Source organism: Leuciscus leuciscus (assembly GCF_965113295.1).
Source record: "Leuciscus leuciscus genome assembly, chromosome: 24".
Lineage (NCBI taxonomy): Eukaryota > Metazoa > Chordata > Actinopteri > Cypriniformes > Leuciscidae > Leuciscus > Leuciscus leuciscus.
The window spans coordinates 7639754-7665580 of NC_138723.1; the positions used below are offsets into that span (position 1 = coordinate 7639754).

The window sequence follows — 25827 nt, forward strand, 5'->3', positions numbered from 1 at the left end:
TTGGAAAAGGCGGATTCAAACATGTCAAAAGCTAAAGCCGCTATAGTTCTGCTGCGTTAGTCATCTGAATGCTGGCTTAACCAGACAATGGTGGTGGAGTTTGTGTAAATGGCCTTTGTCAACAAAACAAAACAGATTCAAGTTTTAAAATCTAGCATTGACTATCATTATTGCATTTATTTGCATAAGTGTAACTGGTGATTTTATTCTTACATCTACTGAACAATATAGCCACCTTTTATAAACCAAATACATTCACTGTAAAAGGTGATCAGTTGACTTAAGTGAGTGAGTGAACTGAACACTTACAGTGTTGTTGCATTACAAGTGGATTCTCATAAAACACAGCCAGCAGAAAACAAGCGATAGCAGTGCATGTCTGACGCAACTAATGCAGAAATTTCTTCTTAATTTCTCCTATTCTTCAGCTATCTTGCAACCACTGGCGGGGTTTTTTTTGTTTGTTTGTTTTTTCAGGAAATGCCAATTTAGTTTTTCCAAGAGGACGATGTGACATGACACAAAAATATTTTCGACTGTAAAAGATACATGTGACAATACTTCTCATAGCTAGACACGTGAAAACCTTTGAAACAAGAATTTACATGGTTACACTTTATTTTGATGATCCACTTCAGGCATTCTTCCATCTATGAGTAACTTTGCAAGTACATGTAGACTAACTCTCATTAGAGTATCAGTAGACTGGTAGGGTTCAGGTTAGTAGAATAAGTTGACATGTACTTGCAAAGTTACTAATAGTCAGTATAATGTCTGTTGAGGAGCATCAAAATAAAGAGTTAGCAGATATTAAGCAGACAGTCTACTAATACTCTAATGAGAGGTAGTTGACATGAACTTGCAAAGGTACAGTACATATTGTTAATAAAATGTCTAAAGTGGATAATCAAACTAAATTCTTAGAATTTTGACCATATGTAAAGTGAATATCTCAGAAACTGCGATAATTATGCAGTGCAAAGAATGACTAGTGTTAAGATATTCAGGGCAGAACGGCTGATTGGAATCAGCTCTTGAAGAGCAACAGAACAAAGGCAGAGTTGTAAATGGGAGGATCATAACATTTTTAAGTGCAGCAGAGAGGAAGTGGACTTGTGCTCACTACTAACCACTCACTTTAAGCGTGCAAGCCAAGCCTCCATTAGATCATCTCAATGGGTAAGTCCTTTTGTTATTTTAAAAGAAATTCATCATCATGGTGCATGCAAGGCACTCTGTTTATTGAGGCTTTATAGATTTTGATTTTCCTTTAAAACATTGTGGCTGATCATAGGGAATCTGGAGAGGCAATGTAACTTGTGTACTTACCACCGGACAGATGAAAAGGAGAAGGAAATCGTTTGAATTCACATCCTCTATCAGGGGATTTCTGCTCAATTGTATATTTAGAGGATGTTGTAAAAGGTATACTTTCCTCTCCTAAATGAAACCAAAAATTAGGTATATCATCGTAGTAAGTGTAGTGCCGGTGTTGTAATTCCCATTACAGCCTACTTTAGTTGAGTCTTTGGTAACACTTTATTTGAATGGTCCCTTTTGAACATTATATTGACTAACTTTGCAACTGCATGTCAACTATCTATTTCTATTATTTATCTATATATTATCTAACTACAACTATAAGAGTATTAGTAGACTGTCTGCTTAAAATCTGCTAACTCTTTATTGTGATGCTCCTCAACAGACATTATATTGACTTTAAATAACTTTGCAACTACATGTCAACTAATTCTACTAACCCTACCAGTCTACTGATACTCTACTAATACTCTACTAATACTTTAATGAGAGTTAGCTGACATGTGGGTGCAACGTTATTTATATAACCGAATATTTCAACGTATTCAAATAATTCTGTGATAATTTAGTGGTTTTGAAATATGTACATTGGGTTGAAGATCTGTTAGATTGTGTTGGGCGTCATATATGCAGATATATATTAACTAGAGTTTGATATTTGTTTTGCTTTTTGACACTGATGGGTCATTTACAACAAAAAAATGTATTGTATTTTAGTAACTCTATGGTTACACTTTTCAAAATAACTGAGGTACCTCAGTTTTAGTTTTAATTCTCTGTAAAGTATGATGCAAAAAAAAACTGTTTGTGTTACACATTCTGATCGGTCATGATCACAGAGTTTATGTAGTTTGGTGTGTATTATATATGCCGAGTTCATGTAATAGGGAAGTAAGAAAACACTTTTGTTAATACCTGTATTTACCTTCAGGAAGCTGACCATATTTGACTAAATGCTGGTGTTCAAAATGTAAATGTTACTTGTCGTAAAAAAGTTGCTGCCGCGATGTAAGAGGTTGCTTGGGCATTGGCCGTCTGTTCTGGGTAATTTCAAGGGCTACTAATGGGTCAAGATTTGATTTGGGCTTTAAATCAGTGTAAGACCAAAGGATTGTATTGCCCATTTTCATGACAATTGTATGTATGATTATATAGAAAAGTAAAAGCACACATATGAGGTATCATTCATGTAGCAGAAACCTCAAAGGTTACACCTCAATGTTTGGTTTCACTATTTTGATGACCCCTTTAACACATTCTGTTGACTATAAGTAACGTTGCACCAACATGTTGACTAACACTCGGTGTTAGTAGAGTATTAGTAGAGTATTAGGCTGCAGGGTTAGGTGTAGTAGAATAAGTTGACATGTAGTTTCAAAGTTACTTATAGTCAGTATAATGTCTGTTGAGGAGCATCACAATAAAGAGTTTGCACATATTAAGCAGACCGTCTACTAATACTCTAATGAGAGTAAGTTAACATGTAGTTGCAAAGTTACTAATAGTCAACAAAATGTTCAAAAGGGACCATCAAAATAAAGTGTTACCCAAAGTTTAGTAATTAGGATTAAGGAATGGTTCAATGGTTCATACTAATATTGACACTAGCCTACACTCAACCATGATGAAACTATTAAGTTTCACACAAAATGATCTGTTTTCAGGCTTTGGTAGTTGTATAGGTCATACATTTGTATTAGATACATAAATCAACATAGTGTCCTACAACTGAGCTAGAAATCAACTAGAAATCAACAAACACTGTTGCAAGTAGCCGTCTCGACGACGTAATTTCATGTTAAAAGAGGTGGAAAGTCCCTGCCAGTGAATTCAAGTCCTGAGAACTTTGGCCAATCAGTTTGTCCATACAGCAATCAAAAGGAAGTGACTTCGTGACACAGAAAAAGCACACGCCAGTGTGGGCCCTGAGAGGAAATGACTTGCACTGTGCGTGAGCCTGAGATCACAGGCCGTCTCCGCTCTATCGTCCTGCCTGAACCCTCAACTAACTCATTCAACTTCCGACCGTACGCTAAACATCAACCAGTAAAACATGGTGACAAAAACCAGCCAGTACGAATGGCTCTTTCGGTGAAAAAAAATCGTTCCTTCAGTCATTTACAACAGCCGCTTGCGAAGATGTGCATCCAGGATTTCTGTAACAAGTAAGTATGCGGGTTTCTTCACTTCTGTGTCTTTGTCCATTTGAATGTCTGCAACAACATTGATGTTTTGATATCAATTTGTTTGAAAAGTGAAAGTAATTCCCACAAGTGTGAGGGTTACTACAGTATTGTGAGCTTGTGCTGCTGTGGTAGACCATGTGTATTAAGAAAGTAAATGGGAATCATTGGTTTATTTTCATTTTTAAGACAATTGAGAAGGTGGGTGTTGTGGTGCTCGAGAGTACAGAGTTCAGAGTACAGCTCTACCTATGAGTGTTGTTCGCATATAATCTGTAGTTAAACTCCAGTCATGTGGATCTGGTAAAACTTAGGTTGCAGATTTAATGTACAGTTAAATGTGTTTCAAATGTACGTGTTTTTCATTCATAATGATTGCAGGGAAAACCCCTGCCGTACTCAAGGCCACAATATGGATATAACACTACACCTTTACCACTAAACTCCTACCCCGTGTACAAGGTGTTCACATGACCTTTTCAGACAGGATACACTTTGCATTTCTACATGTTATAATGTGGGGGCATATCCAGCAGACTATGAAATTATGTTCTGACTAACATCTGTGGGCAGATGTTTGAAATAAACTTCAGTAACACTTTGGAATAATGGTCCTTCATTAATCAGTAACTATGCAGTACTACATTAACACTTCAGCTACTACTATTAACTAATATAGAAACAAGCTTGACTAATCAGTAAGTAATATGAAATTTAGGAGATACTATAGTACTTTATTAGGTAATCAATAATTACTGAATGAGATTGACATCATTAATAGATATTAACTAACTGACAAATTATGCGTGTCTGAGACGTAATCAGTCATCATTTTTACTCAGAATATAGTCATAAAATGCATCACTAATTACTCAAGTGTTACCAGGAACTACTAGTGATCTGGACCACTATTTTAAAGTGAAAATTATGTTTTTGGAAGTAGATGGAACTATCTTAGTCCTACATTTGATTTTACAGTACTTACTCATTAGTTAAGCTTGTTTCCATAATAGTTAATAGTAGAAGCTGAAGTGTTAATGTAGTACAGCATAGTTACTTATTAATGACGGATCATTATTCTAAAGCGTTACCAAAACTTCATGTGCCGTTGATGGAGGCTGTGCTACATGTGTGCATCATGTTCTGCTTTATTGAAAGCAGGATTCAAGCTGTATTTTAGGTGAAGTGCAGGAAATGAAGGAAGGACGTACGTGCAGAGCAAAAATAATAACTGAAACTGATGTCCACAGATTCTTTTCTTATCTTTGGTTTGTAATATTAGCATAAAAAGGAAACGGTCCTTTCAGTGAGAGAACCTTGAGTGGCTTGTGATAAATCAATTAAAAATGTATGCTTTAATGTTTAAGTTTATACTTAAAGCGAGTGTAAGTGTATTAGTCATGTATAATCAGACTGTAGCGGCAGAAAGTCCATTTTGGCCAGGAAATGCCGGTTTAGGTGCAGTCACATCAACCAGACATCTGGTGTACTTACTGTGCTACTGACATTTCACACCACTAACCTGGAAAATCCTGATGAGCTCATTCTCAGAAGCGCTCATTGGATTGTTGTACCCAATAAATCTGACTTTGCCTACAAATGGTTAACCATACAATATGCAGTCCAGATTTAACAGGTGTTTTAATGAGCTTTTAGCTGTGCTATTAACATTTAAACCCTTGTTCTAGTTTTTACTAATCTGGCTTTCCAGATTAGACAACCTGACACTGTTGACCATCTATCACAACTTTGCTTGAGTGACACACTTTCATCACTTAGAGTCAAAAGTGAAGATGTCTGAGCATGTTTGCTAGCTGTTGGCGTCACTAACTGGATGGGTGACATCTTAGATTTAGTATGAAATCAAATTGACTTTCATTTGTCACTTCTATTACTCAAAATTGTATGGATGCTAGATAAGATATGTTATCCAGTCAGTTTAAAGGGGCTTTCAGCAGTCAGTTTAGCTTGTTTTGCTCGCGTCGGGTGTTTTTTTTTTGTTTGTTTTTTTTTTGCCAGTCGTTGGTTATTTCTTACATATTCACCCACACTTTAAGAGCAGGTTAAGTTCTGGTCACTGACTCTTGTGAATGGAAACATTGTTAAAATGTCACAAGCTGAAAACAATCTTGTGTGGAAACTCTGACACACCACTGAGGCATGATATATTATATTGCTTTCAGAGGAAATTGATACTACTCACTTTACACATACACACACCTGGTCTCACTGTAAATAATGTAATCCCAAAGCAGAAAAAAAACTTTATTGATAATCTTTAATCAAAATGTAATAACTTGCTCTTCCTCTGAAACAGCTTAACTTTTCCTCTGACATCATCGTAACAATGTGGGTGGGGAAAATAGACAAATGTGTTTCAGTGCCCGTTTTCTTGTTCTTTCAAGAACATTAGAGAAGGACACAGTTTCCATTCCTTTCATCCCATTTTTACTTCTTCAGTTCCCACATTTGTAGTCTTTTTCTGAATGATTCAAGTTATTATACAGAGTTTTTATTTTATTTAATTTTTTATCTAAATGTAATGATTTTATCCCCATTCAAATCATTGCGGCCTCTTCTCCAATCATGTGGCTCCATTCTGGCATGAAATGCCTGCTTTTCATGATCCAATCAATTCCTGATGGATAATCAAGATCTGTGCTACATTCTTACCCTCTGAAATTCACATCACATTTAAAAAAATAAATGCACTTGTAAACTGTGTTTGACCTCCTATCACTTCATGCTGAGCACGTGAGGTCAAATCAGCAGGATCGGGAAGTTGTTTGAATAAGGCTGAAATCCTCTCCACCCTGCTATTTTGTTGCAGTTCCAAGAGCATGACATTATCATTGTGGTTTTTTGGAGATTTAAGATTAATACTTCATAGCTTAGAGCAACCCATGTGTTTGTTTGCAGTAGCAGGGCATTGCTGGGTCATTCTGAGTAATAGGCTACTTAAAAAAAAAATATGCTTTTGCTTATTTTTTTCTTTATGTTGGAGAAGGAATCTATCACATGGGCATGCATAATGTAAACAAAAATATCAAGCCCATTGCTTGATATTTACTATTTTGTTTCCATTATATAATATATTCCAAAGAAAAAAAAATTACTTTCAAATTACATATCAAAATAACTTGCTCTGCCTCTGAAACAACTGTACTTTTCCGCTGACATTACCATAATAATGTGGGTGGGGAAAAGAGCCAAATATGTTAATGAGAAAAGGTTTGACATTTTTGTCCCTATTAATGTCTGCAAACAAAGACTTGTTTTAAACATGTTTTAATTTATCATTTTAATTAATTTTGATATTTTTTGGAGCATGTCCAAAATTATAATTTTGTAATTAATAATTCATGAAATGAAAAAAAAATCGTCCTACTTATATTAATCAGTCTAAAAAACTTTTTTGTGTGTGTGTAGGGAAAATAATTGATATGTACAGCAATTTTTTTTAGGCATTACGTTTAAAGTTTTGTTGAAAATGATAATAAATAATTTTTAGAAACCATATGAAACCAAACATAAAAACAAAGATTGCCATAAAGTGTACAAGAATTTTAGATTTTTTAGATAAAAAATGCAGCCTTTTTTAATACATTGGCTCAAGAGGATGTTCAAAGATGAGGCTGGCTTATGAAACACCACTAAAAAACAACACACTCTCATTGCAATTTGTAGGCCTAACCATTTTACGTTTCGCTGATTTGGTGGATAATTTGTATGTTCTTGCACAATCTTCTTAAACACAGTGATGTTTAGTTATTTTAATTTCCTTGAAGTGAAGTATGCAAGAAGGTCAAGAGCACTTTGCTGACAGTGCCACACTAAACTTCTACTTAACTCCTAAAAATAGGATCCTCTTGCCACAAGCTCGCTCATGAACCATAATTCTTTGGTTGGATATTATAATGTCATGATGAGATTCCACTACGCTACCATTAGACTTCTCATTTAGGGCAAAATTGTCCCATGGGATTCTAATCTCACCACTCCACCCAGTGTTAGATGGACTTTCCTCCGTTCCCATCTATATCTGCTGACTGGCACTCAGACGTCCCGCGCCGGATAAGCAAATTCCTCTGTGCGCTCGACAGCCCAGAAGGGCTCGAATTTTCCAAAGGAAACGTAGAGTTTCCTGTCCTTTCAGTGTCCCGGGCCAGATTCAAGGTTTTTGCTGGAGGTTTGGAAGTTTTGTGGTGGAGACGAGTACGTCCTCAAGCTCTCTGTGATCTCTAGTCTCTTCTGGCGATATGTTCAGCGAGAGTCCAGCGGTGCAGAGCATCAGAAGATGCGTCAGCAGAAGGTAAGCGTCGATTGTGGAGTCAGGGAGCAGATTGAGGATCATGGGACCGTGTGGGTGGATGTTTGGAGAGTTTGTTTGGAGTTGGGTTCTTAATTATGTGGAGTTTATGGTTATGTAGTCATATTCCTAAGAATTCTCTTGATATCACTAATGCTATTTGGAAATTGTGGATCTATAGCTGGAATTTTGTTAGGGTTTCTGTGATATGTCTCTTTGGACGGCTGTTGTGTTTTTTCATTGTTTATTATTATCGACTGTCTCATCTTCATGCTTTGACTGGGTTTGCTCAATGTGTTTATAAGCATGTCCTTTTAATTTGTTATGTCTGTAATTTGTTATGTCTGTAATTTGTTATGTCTGGTTCCAGTATTATCAGTTTAGATGCCGAAGGTTTTTGTTTATCGCTGAGTTTTGCACAGTGGTTCTCAACCTTTCAACCAATATTCAAAGGCTTGACTTTTCCAGTTGTTCATGATTTTCTAGATATGTATTATGTAAGGATAAGGGTTTTTAAAAATGCTTTCACTCACAATTCATACCTCATATATTCAGGTTTAGCACTTTGTTTCAAGTAACATTATATAGTTCCATCAATATATACAGACGTACGAAAAACATCTGGTCCGGTATTTTCAAAATTAGTACTTAAGTGTACAGTGATGTATTTTTGTTGGCCAAACCCGTAAGGTTGCATCACCCCTGGTTCCCTCGACACTAAAATATATATATATATGTTTTATTGCAGAAAATAAGCTCTATGACCAACAAAAGTTTATAATTCGGACATATTTTGTTCATCATGATAGTCTTCACAAATGAACACAACTTTCATGAATTCTGAAGCGTAAATAAACAAACTACACCACCTTTGCTTGACTTCAAGTTCGCCATCATTAAGCTTCAGACAGCTCTTTCGGTCTTTCCTTAAAAACATTTGGTAACACTTTATTTTAAGGTGATGTAGTTACATGTTACTACATGTTCTTACCATAGTAATAACAGTAAATTATGCACAATTACAACTAACTAACCGTAAACCAAACCCTTTTCCTAACCCTAACCGTAACTATATAGTAAGTACATGTAATTCATTTATATTATTCAGTGCTTATTTGAGTAAGTACAATGTAACTACGTCACCTTAAAATAAAGCGTAACCAAACATTTTCCCTCAAGGTTTGAGTTAGAAGAGTTTGCAAGAGCACGGTTATAAACACAATGACATGATTACTGAGTAATGAGTTGTTAGCAACCACATTTTTCAATTTTCAACCGCATTTTGTAGAATAAAATGTGAAAATATCTCTGTGTTCACCCCAGACCTCATTTCATGCATTTAACCAAAAACCCATTCAAATCACCCATTTCTGTGTTAGAAATATAACATTACTTACGGAGGAACATTGTTTGGGTTTATTACATCAGCTGGGCTTCAGAAGTGCACTGGTGTGAATCTGATGGTTTGAGGTCTGACACCATGTCAGAATGAATCTGATTAACTACACTAAGAACGCTGATAATAAGTTCTTCCAGATTATCTGGAAATATGTCGTCTGAGCAAGTAAGCATATCTTCTTCCATTATAGTCAGGCCTTCTTTTCTTTAGTTATTTGTAGGGTTTACCATAGTGAGTTGGAGTAAGGCAAGAACACAGATTATTTAAAGGCTTACCTTTATGTCGAGATAACCTGCAGTGCAGAGAGATCTTCAGAATAGGCCCACTAACTTGAAAAGTAGAATTATTAATGTAGGTTATAAACCTTCAAATTTAAAGGTTTTAATATTTGTGCAGCGTGAAGAGAGATTTGATTTTGATAGTTATATTTGCCATGAATAGTGTTTTATACAGATAATCTTGTGTTGATTTTCAGCACAGTTGTGATTTGGCCCTAGGCCTGGGGCCGCAGGTGTTTGGCTGGCTGTTGGGATGTTGTTAGGTGGTTACTAGAGTGTTCTTGGTGGTTGTGCAGATGTTTTCACCCCCTGCAGTAGGTGATCGTGAAATAAGACACCCCAGCCCTTCCCTGTAGCAAGGTAATTGTCGAGAACGAGGCTAACCAAAATGGCCTTTCCTTGCTTACAGAAACATGGCTGCTCCAGCGGTCTCCTGGCCCGTTCCCATGAGGGCTATCGGAGCTCAGAATCTGCTCACCATGCCGGGAGGAGTCACCTCATCTGGGTATCTGCACAAGAAAGGAGGCAGCCAGTTCAGCCTTATGAAATGTGAGTTTTGCAGCTCGCTGGAATCCATCAGCCAATAGACTAAACATCGAACATACATTAACATCTGTTAGAGAAAAGGAAACTCGCCCTCATGTTGTTCCAAACCTGTATGACGTTCTTTCGTCTGTGAAACCCAAAAGAAGATTTTTTGGGGGGGAAAGAATATATATATATTCCCAATGAAAGTAAATGTTTGTTTGGACCCCATTCACTTTTATTTAAAGGGCAGAAACATTCTTCAGAATATCTTCTTTCCTGTTCTTTATTTCTGAAGAAATAAATTCATGCAGGTTTGGAATGTAAAGTTTTAGGAAATACCCTCAGGAATTATGTCCAGAAGTTCATCCATGCAGAAAAGTAGGACCTACTCACACTGTTTTACACAGCTTTATAGATCAATGTTTAGGCTAATGTTGTAGGTAATACAATGTTTTAACCCAGTAATTTAATAGTGGTTAGGTTTATACCATGCAGGAGTTAAATAGGTTTCCAATGCTTTTTCATGTTGACTAACCTGGAATATTCTGTAAAACCTTGCAATAAAGCTCAGTTTGTTAAAGGGTCCCTATTATACTTTTTAGAGGGCCTACTTGAGGGTTTAGAGGGTTTACATGATTGAATTTTCAAAGAACGCTTTATGTTTCTCATAATTTACATTGTTGCAGCATCCGTTTTCACTCTCTGTCTGAAGGTTCTGCTTTAGATGTGGTTTCTTTTAAAACACGCTTTCTGAAAAGCGTAGTCTGCTCTGATTGGTCACTCTGCCCCAGTCTGTTGTGATTGGTCAACCACTTTAGAGCGTGTGTCGGAAATGTAAGAAAGAGGGTGAAAACAGATGTTGCAAACAAAGTCACTGTATGGATTTAAATAGCAAATGCTTTAGAGTCTATGTCTGGATCATTTTTGCAGTGATGATTATGTTTCTAGCATGTTATATGTTTGGCAACAGTTCTTTTAACCCTAATTGATGAAGTGTGTAGCTTTTCATCTCTTAAACAACCATGTAGGAAGACACATCATGGCCATATTCCAGGATGACAATGTCAGGATTCATCAGGATCAAACAGTGAAAGAATGGTTGGGAGGAAGCATGAAGAATCATTTTCACACATGAATCGGCACCTCTGAGTCCAGACCTTAAACTCAGTGAAAGTCTTTGGGATGTGCTGGAGGAGACTTTACAGAGTGCTGGACTCTTGCATTGTCAATACAAGATCTCGACCAAACATTGATGCACCTCTTGATGGAAACAACATCACAACATTAATTTCACAACATTAATGATTCTTCATGCTCCCTCCCAACCATTCTTTCACAACTCAAGCCTGATGAATCTTGACATTGTCATCCTGGAATATGACCATGATGCGTCTTACATGGTTGTTTAAGAAATGAAAAGCTACACACTCCATCATTTAGGGTTAAAAGAACTGTTGCCAAATATATAAAATGCCAGAAACATAATAATCACAGCAATAATGATCCAGTCAAAGACTCTTAAGCATTTGCCAATTTAATTCCAAACAACGCCTTTTTTTTTCTTTTCTTTTTTCGGCCGGACAGTGTAAAACACTTTTGCTTTTCATTTATGTGCTGAAGAGAAACATATTGATTGTCTGCCAATTCCACAGGGCCGCTTCGCTTCATTATAATCCACAAAGGCTGCCTCTACTATTTCAAGAGCAGTACTTCTCCCGCACCGCAAGGAGCTTTCTCCCTCAATGGCTACAACAGGTTGGTTATTCTGCTTGTTTCCATTGGTTATTTCCATCGTATTTCCCTGACAACACTGCATTTGCTCACGTGAAGCTCCTGTGCATCTGTGGTCATTCAGCCAGAGCAAGTTTCAGAAGCCCACCTCTCTGTTCTAAGTTTCGCAATCTGCGAGTTAAGTTTACCCGTGGCCATCTCGACAAGATCGCAGGCCACATCCTGTCCACAGCTGTGCGCTCCTTACACAGACATTTTTAGGTGTAAGAGTTTCGATTCTGCACCGGATTGGCCTTCGTATGTGTTTCCTGTGCATGTGAAGCGTTCACGTGTGTGTTGTGTGTGTTGTATGTTCTGCTTAATACCATTTGTTCCGTGATGTTAATGTTACGGAAAGGGCGTTGGATTCTGCAGTAGTTCCTCTTAAGCAGGTTGACTGTGCCATATGGTGAACATGTAATTATTGTGTGGCTTTGCTTGGGTAAAAATAGCCCTCTGAATTAATACAGCAGAGCACAGGGAGTGTTCGCGGATGAGCAAGACCTAGAAATACACTTTATTTTACAGTATGTGCATTTTCAATGAATTTACAGTGTACTTAAATACTGAGTAATGAGTTAAGGTTAGGTTCAGGGTCATTAGTTATTACCCAGTTTGTGTCATTACTACAATAAGTACATAGTATGTACATGCGGGACAGGACTGTAAAATAAAGTACTACCATGATAATAACAATATATTTATTATGGAATATACTTAACATAAGAATATTCTTAATTGTGAACCGAATGTGATGTTTTCGGACACTTAACTGCATGTTCTTTGCAATTCTGGACCCTTTAGCCATGTATCTGACACTGAGGATACAGTAAAACCATATAATCCTGATTGAAAGCACCACTAATAATCAGCAATCAAAAGGTTAAAACGTGTTGTGTGTTGTTTTAGTTTTTTTATGACACTTTGCATACACGGAAACACTTGAGTTCAGAAGTTTATTTTTTATTTATTTTATTTTTTTAAAGAAGTCTCTTCTGCTCATCTAGACTGCATCACTCATTTGATCAAAAATACAGTAAAATCAGAAATACTGTGAAATATTGTTACAATTTAAAATAAAGTTCCTAAGTGAATATGTTAAAATGTAATTTATTCCTGTGATCAAAGCTGAATTTTCAGCATCATTACTGCAGTCTTCAGTGTCACATGATCCTTCAGAAATCATTCTAATATGATGAACTGATGATCAAGAAACATTTCTGATTATTTATCAATGTTTAAATCAATTGTGCTGCTGCTTAATGTGTCTGTGGAAACTTGTGCTTTCTGTGATAGACAGAAAGTTGAATTATTAAATCTTGAAATCTTTGGCAACATTATAAATGTCTTTAATGATCAATTTAAAAGTGTTATGATAAAAAAAACACCACTTTTGAACAGTAGTGTACATTTAAATTAAAACCAAAAATGATTTATTTTTATAAATTTTCTGTGCTTGTTAGAGTTCTGCGGGCCGCAGAGGAGACGACATCCAGCAATGTTTTCCCCTTCAAGATCGTCCACTTCAGTAAGAGACACCGGACGTGGTATTTCTCAGCAGCGAGTGAGGATGAGAGAAGGGTAAGATCGCATCAGACAGCATTGCGTAACCATGAACACGTGTTTGTTTCTTTAATCAGTTCCAGTGAAACTTAAATGTGTATTTCTCAATTCTGACAGAAATGGATGAGGAACTTAAGAAAAGAAATCAACCATTATAATGATAAAAGAGACGTGCCGCTTCCAAGGTAAAACTCTGCTCACATTACACGAGCACCATTGAAAAGCTCAGTCACATTTCACGCATTACGCTTACACAACATGGTTTTTACCCCCTCGTTTCTTAGGGTTTTTTCGTCACATGTCAGCCTCTTCCTCTTTCTTTCAATCACAGCACGTCTGTGTAATACCCCAGTGTCACTTTTCTCACGAATTTCTTGTGTTTTGATAGTGATGACTTGGATTCTGAGAGCATATATGGGCATTTAGAGGAACCGCTGGAGATCAGTCCTGTTGAAGAGGACTTTGAAGCAGGTATGAGTGACACACAGGGCTTCAAAATCACTATGCTTTTATACTGCCCAGCCAAAAAAATAAAAAATAATTGGCCAAAAGTTTGGATTTAAATGGGCAAATGCTTAAGAGTCTATGATTGGATTATTATTGCAGTGATTATTATGTTTCTAACATGTTATATGTTTGGCAACCGTTCTTCTAACCCTAATAGATGGAGTGTGTAGCTTTTCATTTCTTAAACAGCCATGTTCATCATGGCTATATTCCAGGATGACAATGTCAAGATGCATCAGGCTCAAGTTGTGAAAGAATGGTTGGGAGGAAGCATGAAGAATCATTTTCACACATGAATTCATTCACACCTTAAACTCAGTGAAAGTCTTTGGGATGTGCTGGAGGAGACTTTACAGAGTGCTGGACTCTTGCATTGTCAATACAAGATCTCGCCCAAAAATGAATGCACCCCTTGATGGAATTAATATCACAACATTAATGATTCTTCATGCTTTCTCCCAACCATTCTTTCACTGTTTGATCCTGATGAATCTTGACATTGTCATCCTGGAATATGGCCATGATGTGTCTTCCTACATGGTTGTATTTATCTTGTGGTAACACTTTATATTACAGTTACAGTTGTTAAACTTTACATGTAGTTACTATAGTAATTACTGTTAATTGTGATTAATTACATGCAACTACCCCTAAATCGCACCCTTACCCTATAGTAAATACATGTAGTTAATTATTATTTACTCAGTGCTTAAATGTATAATTGCACAGTAACACAGACACCTTAAATTGAAGCGCAATGTTTAAATAAAATTATTAATTAACACTTTTTTCTCTTAATTTTAAAAATATTGAATAGTAATATTTCATAGTTTCATTTCACTTAATCATATAGCAAATTATAGGTCTACAAAAATGTGTTTATTTACAAATATAAACATTTGGTAACATGCACTTTACAATAAGGTCTCATTCGTTTATATGAATTAACTAAATTAACATAAATGTACAATGAACAATATTTTCACAGCACTCTTTACTGTCAGGCACTTCAAACGGATTTAATTCATAAATTTTTTTTATGAAATTTTATAAATAAAGCAGCTCGTAATAAACTTTATCTCTAGAAAAAAAAAGATCCTTATGGCATAAAATTGAGTCAATAACCCTAGAGTTCTATATAGAACCTTTTTTAAATATTTACATCATTAGAATTTTTTACAAAGAAAAGTATATCTGTTACTATTAGTTAAAGGGATAGTTCACTTTGAAATACATTTTTGGTATGTTTTAGCTTACCTCAAGGGCATCCAAGATGTAGGTGTCTTTTTTTCCGCAGTAGTTTCAATTTTAATATTTTTAGGTCAAACCGTTCTTGTCTGTCAGTCATATAATGCAGGTCTATGGTCACGGTCTCAAAGAGCATGCAACGAACAGTATTTATATTGTTTTTACCTCTTGTACACAGCCATGTCCAAGTGATCTGATCTGACGTGTGCGCAGACTGGTGCATAGATATATACACACTAGATGTCGCCTTGTCTACGGCAGTTCATTGGAACGAATGTCTTTAAGGCGACATCTAGTGTGTATATATCTATGCACCAGTCTGCGTACACGTCAGATCAGATCACTTCGACATGGCTGTGTATAAGAGGTAAAAACGATATAAATACTGTTCGTTTTCTCACACAAACCGCTCGTTTCGTGTCTTAGGCCATCAATGTGTACTTACGATGAGGAATTGTTTAATTTGGACGACGGGGAATTGTTTTAATTTGGACTCTGTGCATGCTCTTTGAGATAATGACCATAGACCTGCATTATATGACTGACAGACAAGAACGGTTTGACCTAAAAATATCAAAATTGAAACTATTGCGGAAAAAAAGACACCTACATCTTGGATGCCCTTGAGGTAAGCTAAAACATACCAAAAATGTATTTCAAAGTGAACTATCCCTTTAATGCCCTGTGAAGTAACCATGCATGAACAAACAATGAAGACCTATATTTCTATTAACTTACATTAACAAAGATTAACAAAAATGCTGTAAAGTATTTTTACTTTAAATCTGTATAAATGTAATTTTTTTAATTATATAAAATTGTATATGATACACATTCAATTAAAAAATATTTTATTTTATTTTATTTAACAATGTATTTAATAATGTATTAACAAATCATCTTTTTACACAAATATTTGTAGTCTGTAATTAAATTAAATTGCATAAAAATAAATACAATTTAAAAAATCATGCATGAGAAATTTCATTTCATTTCATTTCAAACTAGCATTGCATTCTCATCTATTTATGATATGGTCTCTAATTTTTTCTCATTTCTCATATAATTTTTCATGCGTTTGTCATACCACTTGACTGATTTTGCGAACAAATGTTTTTGAATTGAAGCATTTTTAAAACTTTTTTTAATTTTTTATTACATATTAAAAACAAATTCTAAGAAATAATAATAAAAGTTTAGGTTCAACAACTTAAAATAATTTTAATTTTGAAATAAAAAACATGCTCATTACAGAAGAGGTATATTCAAATTCAATTTAATTTAATTTAATTTAATTTAATTTAATTTAGATTACATGACACAAGATGAAGACAGTGATGGAGAGGACGGGTCTCCAACATCCGCAGGTATGCTTGATTCTTTCTCATTTCTCGGCATATTTAGCGATTCCACTGTGGTTGCATTCAGATTGACAGAGAAGATCTACCTTAGACAAAACCCACTGAGTGGAATAACTGTTTGATGTTTTCTTTTCCAGGTCGACCCACGGTCCCACCCCCACCGTACCCACCACCCCCTGTTCCCTTTCAGCCGTCTAGAGAAAACCGTCACACGAAAGGACCTCCACCTCCACTCCCCCCTCCATTCAAAAAGCCTTTGTGTTCATCCAAAGGTCCTCCTCCACCCCTCCCGTACGCCCCACATCTCGAGAAACCAGACTCGCACCTGTCCACCAGAAGCCCCATTGGTCCCGTGCCTCCTTTACCCCCACCGAACAGCATGAAGACCATATCAGGCCCGTTCTCCACAATGCCCGTTTGCGAGAAGAAGCCGAACGCATTTCTCATTGGGAATACGTCAGCTACTTTACCCATCATTGAGAACTTGCAGAAGGTGATTCTGAACAGTGGAAACCAGCACCTGACAGTGAAGCCCACACCTGAGCACCGTCCCGTCTCGCCTCACCTGTCCTCTGCTGCTCATAACAGGAGCATGGGACAGATCCCTAAACCTCCCGTCTCGCCTCACCTGTCCTCTGCTGCTCATAACAGGAGCATGGGACAGATCCCTAAACCTCCCTTACCAACCAAACCCAAGCCCAGCAGACCCTCCTTCCAGTAAGTGTCTTACGCTTATACACTTACACTCTGTGTGAGATGCAGCACACACACTCTCACGGGTCTAAATACATTTGTGTTCACGCACAGTCCAGTTATAAAACAAGAACGACAACCGCATTCTGTAACTTAGTTTTTATAACCACATGTGAGAGTTTAAACCACATGACATGTGAGAGCACGAATGCAGCAGGAGTGGCGCAAAATACCTCAACATTTAAAATAAAAATCAGCAACACTTTACAATTAGGTCTCATATGTTAAGATTAAATAATGCATTAACTAACATTGAAACAATTATAAAATAAACTCCTGATGTACTTACAAACTTTCCAATGCCTCATTTTATGAGTACAGAACCTATGTTCAGTACATTAATTGTTAACAGATTCATTCAATATTTGATTTGGTCTTAGTAAATGTTTAGATTAACCTTAACTAAGATTAATAAATGCTTTTGTAGACGTGTTATTCATTGTTGGTGTTTTGATGTTAACTAATGTAGTTTCCTAATGTTTACAAATGAAACCTTATTGTAAAGTGTTACCAAAATATCTTAAATTAAAAATACTTAATGACATAATACAGTCTTCATGTACACATACAAGAGGGTCCATGCTAGAAAAAAAGAAAAAAAAAACGTTTAAAAAAACAACACTTTTACTCTTTGAATTATTATATTCATGTTGGTTTTGAAAAACTTTTTTTACAATTGTCAAGAAATGTAATGAATCAAAAAATTTCATACGGTTTATTCAAATAAAAATGAATCATGTATTTTCTTTACACCTTGAATACATGTGAGTTTACACACCTTAATCATTATTATAAATATGTTTAATAAGCTGAATATTGAAGAAATATTTTATCTGATGCAAACTTTTTGCAAAGAAAAATTCATAAACAATACGTTTTTGGAGATTCACAGCACGTGATATTTTGAAACCAGAACTAACATTTCCTTCTCATTTATGTGACATGATCTCTCTTTTTTATCCTCCATATCTCTGCGTGTTGGTCGAACCACATTTGGTGAACAAAAGTTTTTGATGTGAAGCATTGTTTGTTTGTTTGTTTATAAAATGTAATTTATTTATTTAATATGAAAAAAAAAAATTCTAAGAAATAATAATAATAATAGATCAACTACTTAAAATAATGTTCATTTTTTAATTAAAGACATGCTCATTACTTAAGAGGTGTATTCAAGTGACTGTATGTCTGAATAGCATTTTTAGTTTTTCTGAATTTTAAGAAAATTAAGAAAAAATTTAAGAAAATTTACAAATAGTATACCCCAAAAAAAGCATTATGCCACTGACCTTAGCATATTTTCTGTCATTATGACTACAGGCGTTACTTGTGAGATAGAGAGACATGGTTTCTGTCACACTTTAAAGCTTTCCTTCCCACACACTGAATATCTGTGAACACGCCCTAATGCCCATTGTGTTTCTCAAAGATTATGACATGCAATATCTGTTCATTTGGATACGATAATTGGCTTTTAGCTTGTTCTTAATTATACACATACACACACACACACACACACACACACACACACACACACACACACAGATAGATAGATAGATAGATAGATAGATAGATAGATAGATAGATAGATAGATAGATAGATAGATAGATAGATAGATAGATAGATAGATAGATAGATAGATAGATAGATAGATAGATAGATAGATAGATAGATAGATAGATAGATAGATAGATAAACACACACAGACACACACACACCCACACACACACACACGTATATCTGGTAATATTTAGACTTAGGGAGGTTATTTATACATATTGTCTGTACCTTTCTCCTCAGAAGAGAATCGCCAGATGGACAAAGTTTTCGTTCTTCTATTGAAGAGAATCCTTTAAAGAAACGAGTGCCGAGCAGAATTAATGAAGACTCGGACGATGATGACTATGAAAATGTAAGTTCACCTTAACTGATAATGTGGACACATTTCTGTTTTTAATGAAGTGCATTTTTAATAAAAGACAATGTGACGCTAAATGTGTTGATGGTGCATCTGAGGTCTGGAAGTCTCAACATGTGTTGATCTTTGAGCTAATTCTTGTTAATATGCGGTTTCTGCTTCAAAGTTTCATCATTTTTAGGAGTGATGTTCAGAATCTCTAAAGCGTTACTCTGTCTGTCTGTCTGTCTGTCTGTCTGTCTATCTATATGTCTGTCTGTCTGTCTGTCTATCTATATGTCTGTCTGTCTGTCTGTCTATCTATCTATATATATGTCTGTCTGTATATCTATCTATATATATGTCTGTCTGTCTATCTATATGTCTGTCTGTCTGTCTGTCTGTCTATCTATATATATGTCTGTCTGTCTGTCTATATATATGTCTGTCTGTCTGTCTGTCTGTATATCTATCTATCTAACTATATATATATGTCTGTCTGTCTGTCTGTCTATCTATATGTCTGTCTGTCTGTATGTATATCTATCTATCTATGTCTGTCTGTCTGTCTGTCTGTCTGTCTGTATATCTGTCTGTCTGTCTATCTATCTATCTATCTGTCTGTCTGTCTGTCTGTCTGTATATCTATCTATCTATCTATCTATCTATATATATATATATATGTCTGTCTGTATATCTATCTATATATATGTCTGTCTGTATATCTATCTATCTATATGTCTGTCTGTCTGTCTGTCTGTCTGTATATCTATCTATCTATATGTCTGTCTGTCTGTCTGTATATCTGTCTGTCTGTCTGTCTGTCTGCCTGTCATCCATATATCTATCTATCTATCTGTCTGTCTGTCTGTCTGTCTGTCTGTCTGTCTGTATATCTGTCTGTCTGTCTGTCTGTCAGTCTGTATATCTGTCTGTCTGTCTGTCTGTCTGTTAGATGCTGTAGTGAAGTAGAAAACATGAGTCACTTCCTCAATGACACGCTGAACCAAAATGGATTGTGTGGGATTTGACTTAATTTGTCAAACTCTCTGTTTTGTTTTGTTGTTGCAACATTTACCAAGATTAGTTATTTTTTTAAATCGGAAGGTTATCTTACCTTTGATCTCCTTTTCTCGTAACAATAATAATAATTTGTTCACATGTTTTTCTCATCAGGTGCATCTGCCTCCCTCTGTCTTCGTGGACATGTTGGAAACCTATAATGTTGAAAGGTAAATGAAATATTTGTGTGTATAGTTAGTTTTCTATGTATTGCTGCCCTCTAGTGGAAATGAATTGTAATTGTACTGTAAACTGCACCAGTATTAGTACTCTCTCTTTAGTGTTTAGACAACTGCTGTTCTCACCTGCCTTTACTCGAGGACCCAGACCTTACGTGCATCACTTTGTTTGACTACATTCGTAATTGTGTCTTTACTTACTGATTACAGACTATTTAAGGAGACGTACAACCTCCCACAGAACGGTCTGTACTGCATCCGAAAATCAGGAACAGGGAAAACATCACAGGTACTGTCAACATAATATGCATAATACACATAGACTGACAAATATATATATATATATATATATATATATATATATCTATACATATATATATATATATATATATATATAGTGTCTGTTTTTAAAAATACTAAAAATACTAAAGTATTTTTCCCCAAAATTACAAAAAATTTATCTAAGTTATCACTTTTTTCCTATTTGACACAGGTTCTGGTTGTTTGGGACACGGGTATCAACAAAGCCAGAAATTACAGGCTCTTTGAAGAGGTTAGTATTTTTTCAAAAACTCTAAATCTACAATACATGTACTGTATGCTCTTATAATATTATCATCCTGAAAGTTGTTTACCAAGACAAGATTTGCTATAACCAAGGGAGTATTTTAAATTTGGCACATAACTTGACCCACACTATTTGGCATCAGGTTTTTGCCCATAAAACGGTAAAGATGAACCTATTAGAGACCATATAATAGAGATCAGTAATTTAACATCTAGCAACCACTCAGGAACCCCTAATTACCACAAGACAACATGCAAATACCATTTACAATACCTTAGCAACTGCATAGCAACACCCTCGGACACTGTGTTAATAAGTTTAGAATATTTACCATATATAAAGTACTCCCATTGTCACAACAGACTGGGCCATCTGACCAATCAGAGCAGAGTAGACCAATCACAACAGACTGGGCCATCTGACCAATCAGAGCAGAGTAGATCATTTCAGACACTGTCTGAAGAGAAATTATGCTTTAATCTGCAATCCAAAACAAAATTAGGAACTTCTAAAATAATAATAGTAATAGAACTTTTCTATGCTGTCCTACCATGGGATGCCAATGCTACTGAATGTTAAGGAAATGCCACTGTCTATTTCTGGGTAATTCACCAAAAAAAATGTCCCCTTTATATTTACAGGAGCAGAGGGTTTACCTGGAGACAGATCTGACATTCCCCACTTTATCTGCCCTGGTTGAACATTACCACAGTCACCCACTGCCCAGCAGCAACAACTCTCTGCCCAACTACTCCCTGTGCTTACATATACCATACGGCTACATCCCACCCAGGTGACCTCGGCCTCCTCTCCTGTGCTGAAACACCTACATGTGCCCGCTCTGTGTGTGAACATGTGCCCTGGACCGGCCCACGGCAGACAGCTCCCTCTACTGGCTGGAGTCACCATCACACTCTCATGAGGATGTGTCGCCAGTCTTACTCTGAATATCATACGGATTATAAATGAGTGCTAATGAACTGTTAATTTAAGTCCAGTGTGTCCACATGGACACATTGTTAGTAAGTCTTATGGATTTTCAGGGAACCTCCAGTTTTAGTTTGAGTTCCAGTGAATTAAACAGTATTGAATAGCAAAGGTGTACATTAGTGCACATATGCTAGTATAATGCAGCTTATTCTGGCTAAGAGTCGCTCAGTTAGAAAGCAAGAGTCGCCTGACTGACATGTGATGTGATTAATCACAGATTGCATTGGTTATATGTGGCATTTGGAGGAGGAGTTTTCTGAGATACAGTAAAAAATCTTTCAAAGATTTGAAGCCAGTAACCGAGCAAACTTGTCAAGAACATGCCCAGATCATGGATGGATGGATGGATGGATGGATGGATGGATGGATGGATGGATGGATGGATGGATGGATGGATGGATGGATGGATGGATGGATTGATTCACATTGTTTTTAATTCCAACATGAAAAAAGCCTTGAATGTTCTTGCAATATTTCATCTGTTACTTTATTGTATAAATGTTGTATTATATTGTACATTATATGTCATTTAATAACTGAATGTTATTGTTATGTTTGTACTATAACACTGTACACAGCTGTAAAGTGAATTATTGAAAATAAAGTTCGTTTAGCACTGGAAAAGGCCTGTTTTATTTACATAGGCCTAAATTAAATCATAAGAATAGTAATGACACAATATTTTTTTCTCACATACTAAAATAATTTTACATTTGTTAAGTTGCATGATTTCGTAAATGACAAAACTGGACCTGTGGCAGATCTACCGCATGAAAATGACGACATGGCCCCATATATGCTAATCTGTTACATCATTTATGTGAAACCTAACTGAGCAATGCATTAAAGGCTTCATAAAAGCTTATTTTACAAATTACATCATGAGTATTTCAGTGTCCCAAGCTAATATGTTTCCCGTACTATTTAAAATCTGTTTAAAAAACTACTTTAATACTAGTCTTAGATTTACATTCAGAAAGCCATGTTGGATTCAAACATGATTAAGGCAGAGATTTAATATGCAACAGAGTGACTAAATTAAAGAGAGGCTGCTAAATAAATGATTATAATGGATGATGATTAAAATTTAGCATGTTTTTTTTTTTTTTCTAAAGCAAAGAAAACCTGAGCTGTAATAGCAGGACGTCCTGCAAAGAGCCTTAATGTGATGCCGTGACATTTCTTGAGCATCAAATCATCATATCAGAATGATTTCTGAAGGATCATGTGACACTGAAGACTGCAGTAATGATGCTGAAAATTCAGCTTTGATCACAGGAATAAATTACATTTTAACATATATTCACATCAGTTATTTTAAAATGTAATAATATTTCACAATATTACAGTTTCACTGTATTTTTACTCTTAATTTTACCACAGCTTCCCTGCATCCCTTAGCATGCACAACTTATCAAGTTATCACCTCATAAGATAAACAGGTTATTGATGGAATATTCTTCAAAGCTTTAATCAGATGTGAGGAGGCGAAGATGTAGCGAGAGCAAATGAGAAGAGAAGACTTGAGCTGTCAGGACTGGTGATTAATGAACAGAGTAAATATAGTGCTTGCTCACTATCTGTCTGGATTCTGCTGACAACATTGATCTCCTCTGAATAAAGGATCAATATGCATGAAAGGTTCCAGCGTATGTTCTGATCTGCTCCTGTTCATGTAATCCTGTTTTTTAGAAAGGGATCTTTGATCACTACTCTTCTCCTCAGATGTTTGATACACTGTCCCTGATGTCTTCTCAAAGTGACCATATCCAGTAGAATCAAATGTAGGCTAGCAGGATATTTTATATTGCATAAGTACTTTTGAAGAATGCATAACGATTCGAGTGGAATGATCCAAAATTCCAGCTGATCTGTCAAAATTTGTCAAAGGAAAAAAAAGATTATGCAAAAGATAATTGTCAAAAAGACTGCATTAAAGGGGTGGTTGAGTATGATTTCACTTTTCTAACTTTAGTTAGTGTGTAATGTTGCTGGACTACAACAAACGGCTGGTAGGGACTACATGACATTCCTCCCGGGTTAGTGACATCACCAACCCCAAAATTTACATAAACCCCGCCCCCTGAACACAATTTATAGATTATCAAGACGGAATATGCTAATCAATGTCTAGAAGATAACTACACATCAGCAACATAAATTCAGCAACTAACCATTCAGAAATGTCCTGTTGCTTCTACATGTTGTTACTTCTTGAGTCTCTCCATCTTTGTCTGAATCCGGTTTGAACATAAAAGTTTTTGAAAATTTCAGTGCATGTCTGTGTGAGGTAAAATGACACAAGCTGTTGAAGCTCCGCCCTCTGTGCTGGGAGCAGCAGCTCATTTGCATTTAAAGGAACAGACACAAAACGCACCGTTTTTGCTCACCCTCAAAAAGTGACAACTTTAACATGCTATATACAAATATCTGTGGGGAATTTTGAGCTAAAACTTCACATACACACTCTGGGGACATCAAAGACTTATTTTACATCTTGTGAAAATGACATTATGCCACCTCTCATTTAATATTTAAATAAATATTTTATGGGAGTTTCATTCAACAGAGTTTATTCTATATTATTTTCTTACATTCTTATATAAATATATATAGCTCATGACGTAACATCCTGGTATGTACACCCTCACTTGATTATGATTGGTTGATTGATAAGCTCAAATCTGATTGGCTATAGAGTTTGACGAACACAAGTACGAATTAAGACCTGCCAGGAAAGACGCAGGTCAGTGGAACGAAAAATGCACAAGGTCTAGAACCCCGTTTTTTTAAAGTTGAGCTTCTTTGAACTTGCGCGCCTCGTTTTTAGAATGCCGTGTCATGCGTGAGACGCAAGCAATGGAAAAGTAGCACAGTGGAAAGGAAAAACGTCTCCTGTGTGAACGGCCCATTAGGACACATTTACATTTACAACAATTTACTAAAAACAGAAAAGTTTTTCCTTTGTGTTTTTTAAGTACAGACAACAACATCAAAATGACCCCATGAAAACCGTTGTCGTCTCTGTGTAGACTTCAAAAATGCGAATTAGTGAAAACTGTGATGTCATGCGCATGCGTATTACATGTTCAGTTTATAGGCGTGTAGTTCTTCTTTACAAAGTGACATCGCCATCTTCTGGCCTGGCATGAATAATACAGCAGCTGTGGTTTGAAATCACCCCTATACCCTTATGCACCATTCCCTACATTACTCCAGTAATATACTGTGGTTCACTTAACTGATTTTAATAGCCTACATCATTGTCACACACCAATCCAAGTCAATTCACTAATGGATGACGATTTGCACATTCAGATTCAGTAACAAACTCGTAAATTTGTGAATTATTATTGAGACTAATCTGCCTCTTTATTTATAGGCATTTATTAACATCCACAAAGAGTTTTTAACAGTGACATTTTTTTTTAGGTTAATAAAAAAGTTCTACACAGTGTGTTGATGTAATTTCCACTGAAACAGGAAGACAGGGTGGGACATATCAAACAGCTCCTCCCCTTTTTTAAATAGCCAATAGCGTTTCGTTTATATCAAGAGCCGTTGAGCTCAGGTAAAGCTGCAGTTTCCTCCTAATCTCCGCCATATCGCTTTAAAATACAGAATTATGTGCAGAATTTAAATGGGTCTGATACGTTTTCTGGTCTGTAGTGACTCGATCATATGATCCGCTCTGTGTATCGTGTCTCTGGACCGGAGCTGTGGCGGTTCCTGTGACACTAACGTGAAACCAGACTTCATTCGCCTTAATGGAAAGAATATTTACACTGTCTGAATCGTTCCCTATCCCCTATATAGTGAGCTATGTGCCATTCACAATGTAGAAAATAGTAATTGTGTGAACAAGTGAATGATTTCAGCCACAGCTTGCGTCTATTTATAATGTAGGGAGCACA

General features: G+C 36.0%; 1 protein-coding gene across 4 annotated transcripts; it reads left to right on the top strand.

The window, feature by feature from the left end:
• Positions 1 to 1055: 1055 nt before the first annotated feature.
• Positions 1056 to 22537, top strand: sh3bp2 (SH3-domain binding protein 2). 4 transcript variants are annotated; one of them, XM_082157670.1, is made up of 13 exons: positions 1056 to 1179; positions 9899 to 10038; positions 11670 to 11772; positions 13251 to 13368; positions 13468 to 13535; positions 13739 to 13821; positions 16416 to 16472; positions 16604 to 17183; positions 19018 to 19129; positions 20291 to 20346; positions 20566 to 20644; positions 20849 to 20908; positions 21565 to 22537. In XM_082157670.1, exons 2-13 carry the CDS (start codon positions 9903 to 9905, stop codon positions 21718 to 21720), a joined length of 1608 nt encoding a protein of 535 aa, XP_082013796.1. In that variant the 5' UTR covers positions 1056 to 1179; positions 9899 to 9902; the 3' UTR covers positions 21721 to 22537. The 4 variants fall into 4 exon arrangements, with proteins under 4 accessions (XP_082013796.1, XP_082013794.1, XP_082013793.1 ...); XM_082157668.1 differs by lacking the exon at positions 1056 to 1179 and adding an exon at positions 2330 to 3485 and having other exon boundaries at positions 19021 to 19129; XM_082157667.1 differs by lacking the exon at positions 1056 to 1179 and adding an exon at positions 2332 to 3485.
• Positions 22538 to 25827: the final 3290 nt, after the last annotated feature.

Coding starts and splice junctions, on each gene's coding strand:
- sh3bp2 (XM_082157667.1), top strand. CDS start 3,256: ATGACTTGCACTGTGCGTGAGCCTGAGATCACAGGCCGTCTCCGCTCT. Junction 13,536..13,738: donor AGAGACGTGCCGCTTCCAAG/GTAAAACTCTGC, acceptor GTGTTTTGATAG/TGATGACTTGGATTCTGAGA. Junction 13,822..16,415: donor TGAAGAGGACTTTGAAGCAG/GTATGAGTGACA, acceptor AATTTAATTTAG/ATTACATGACACAAGATGAA.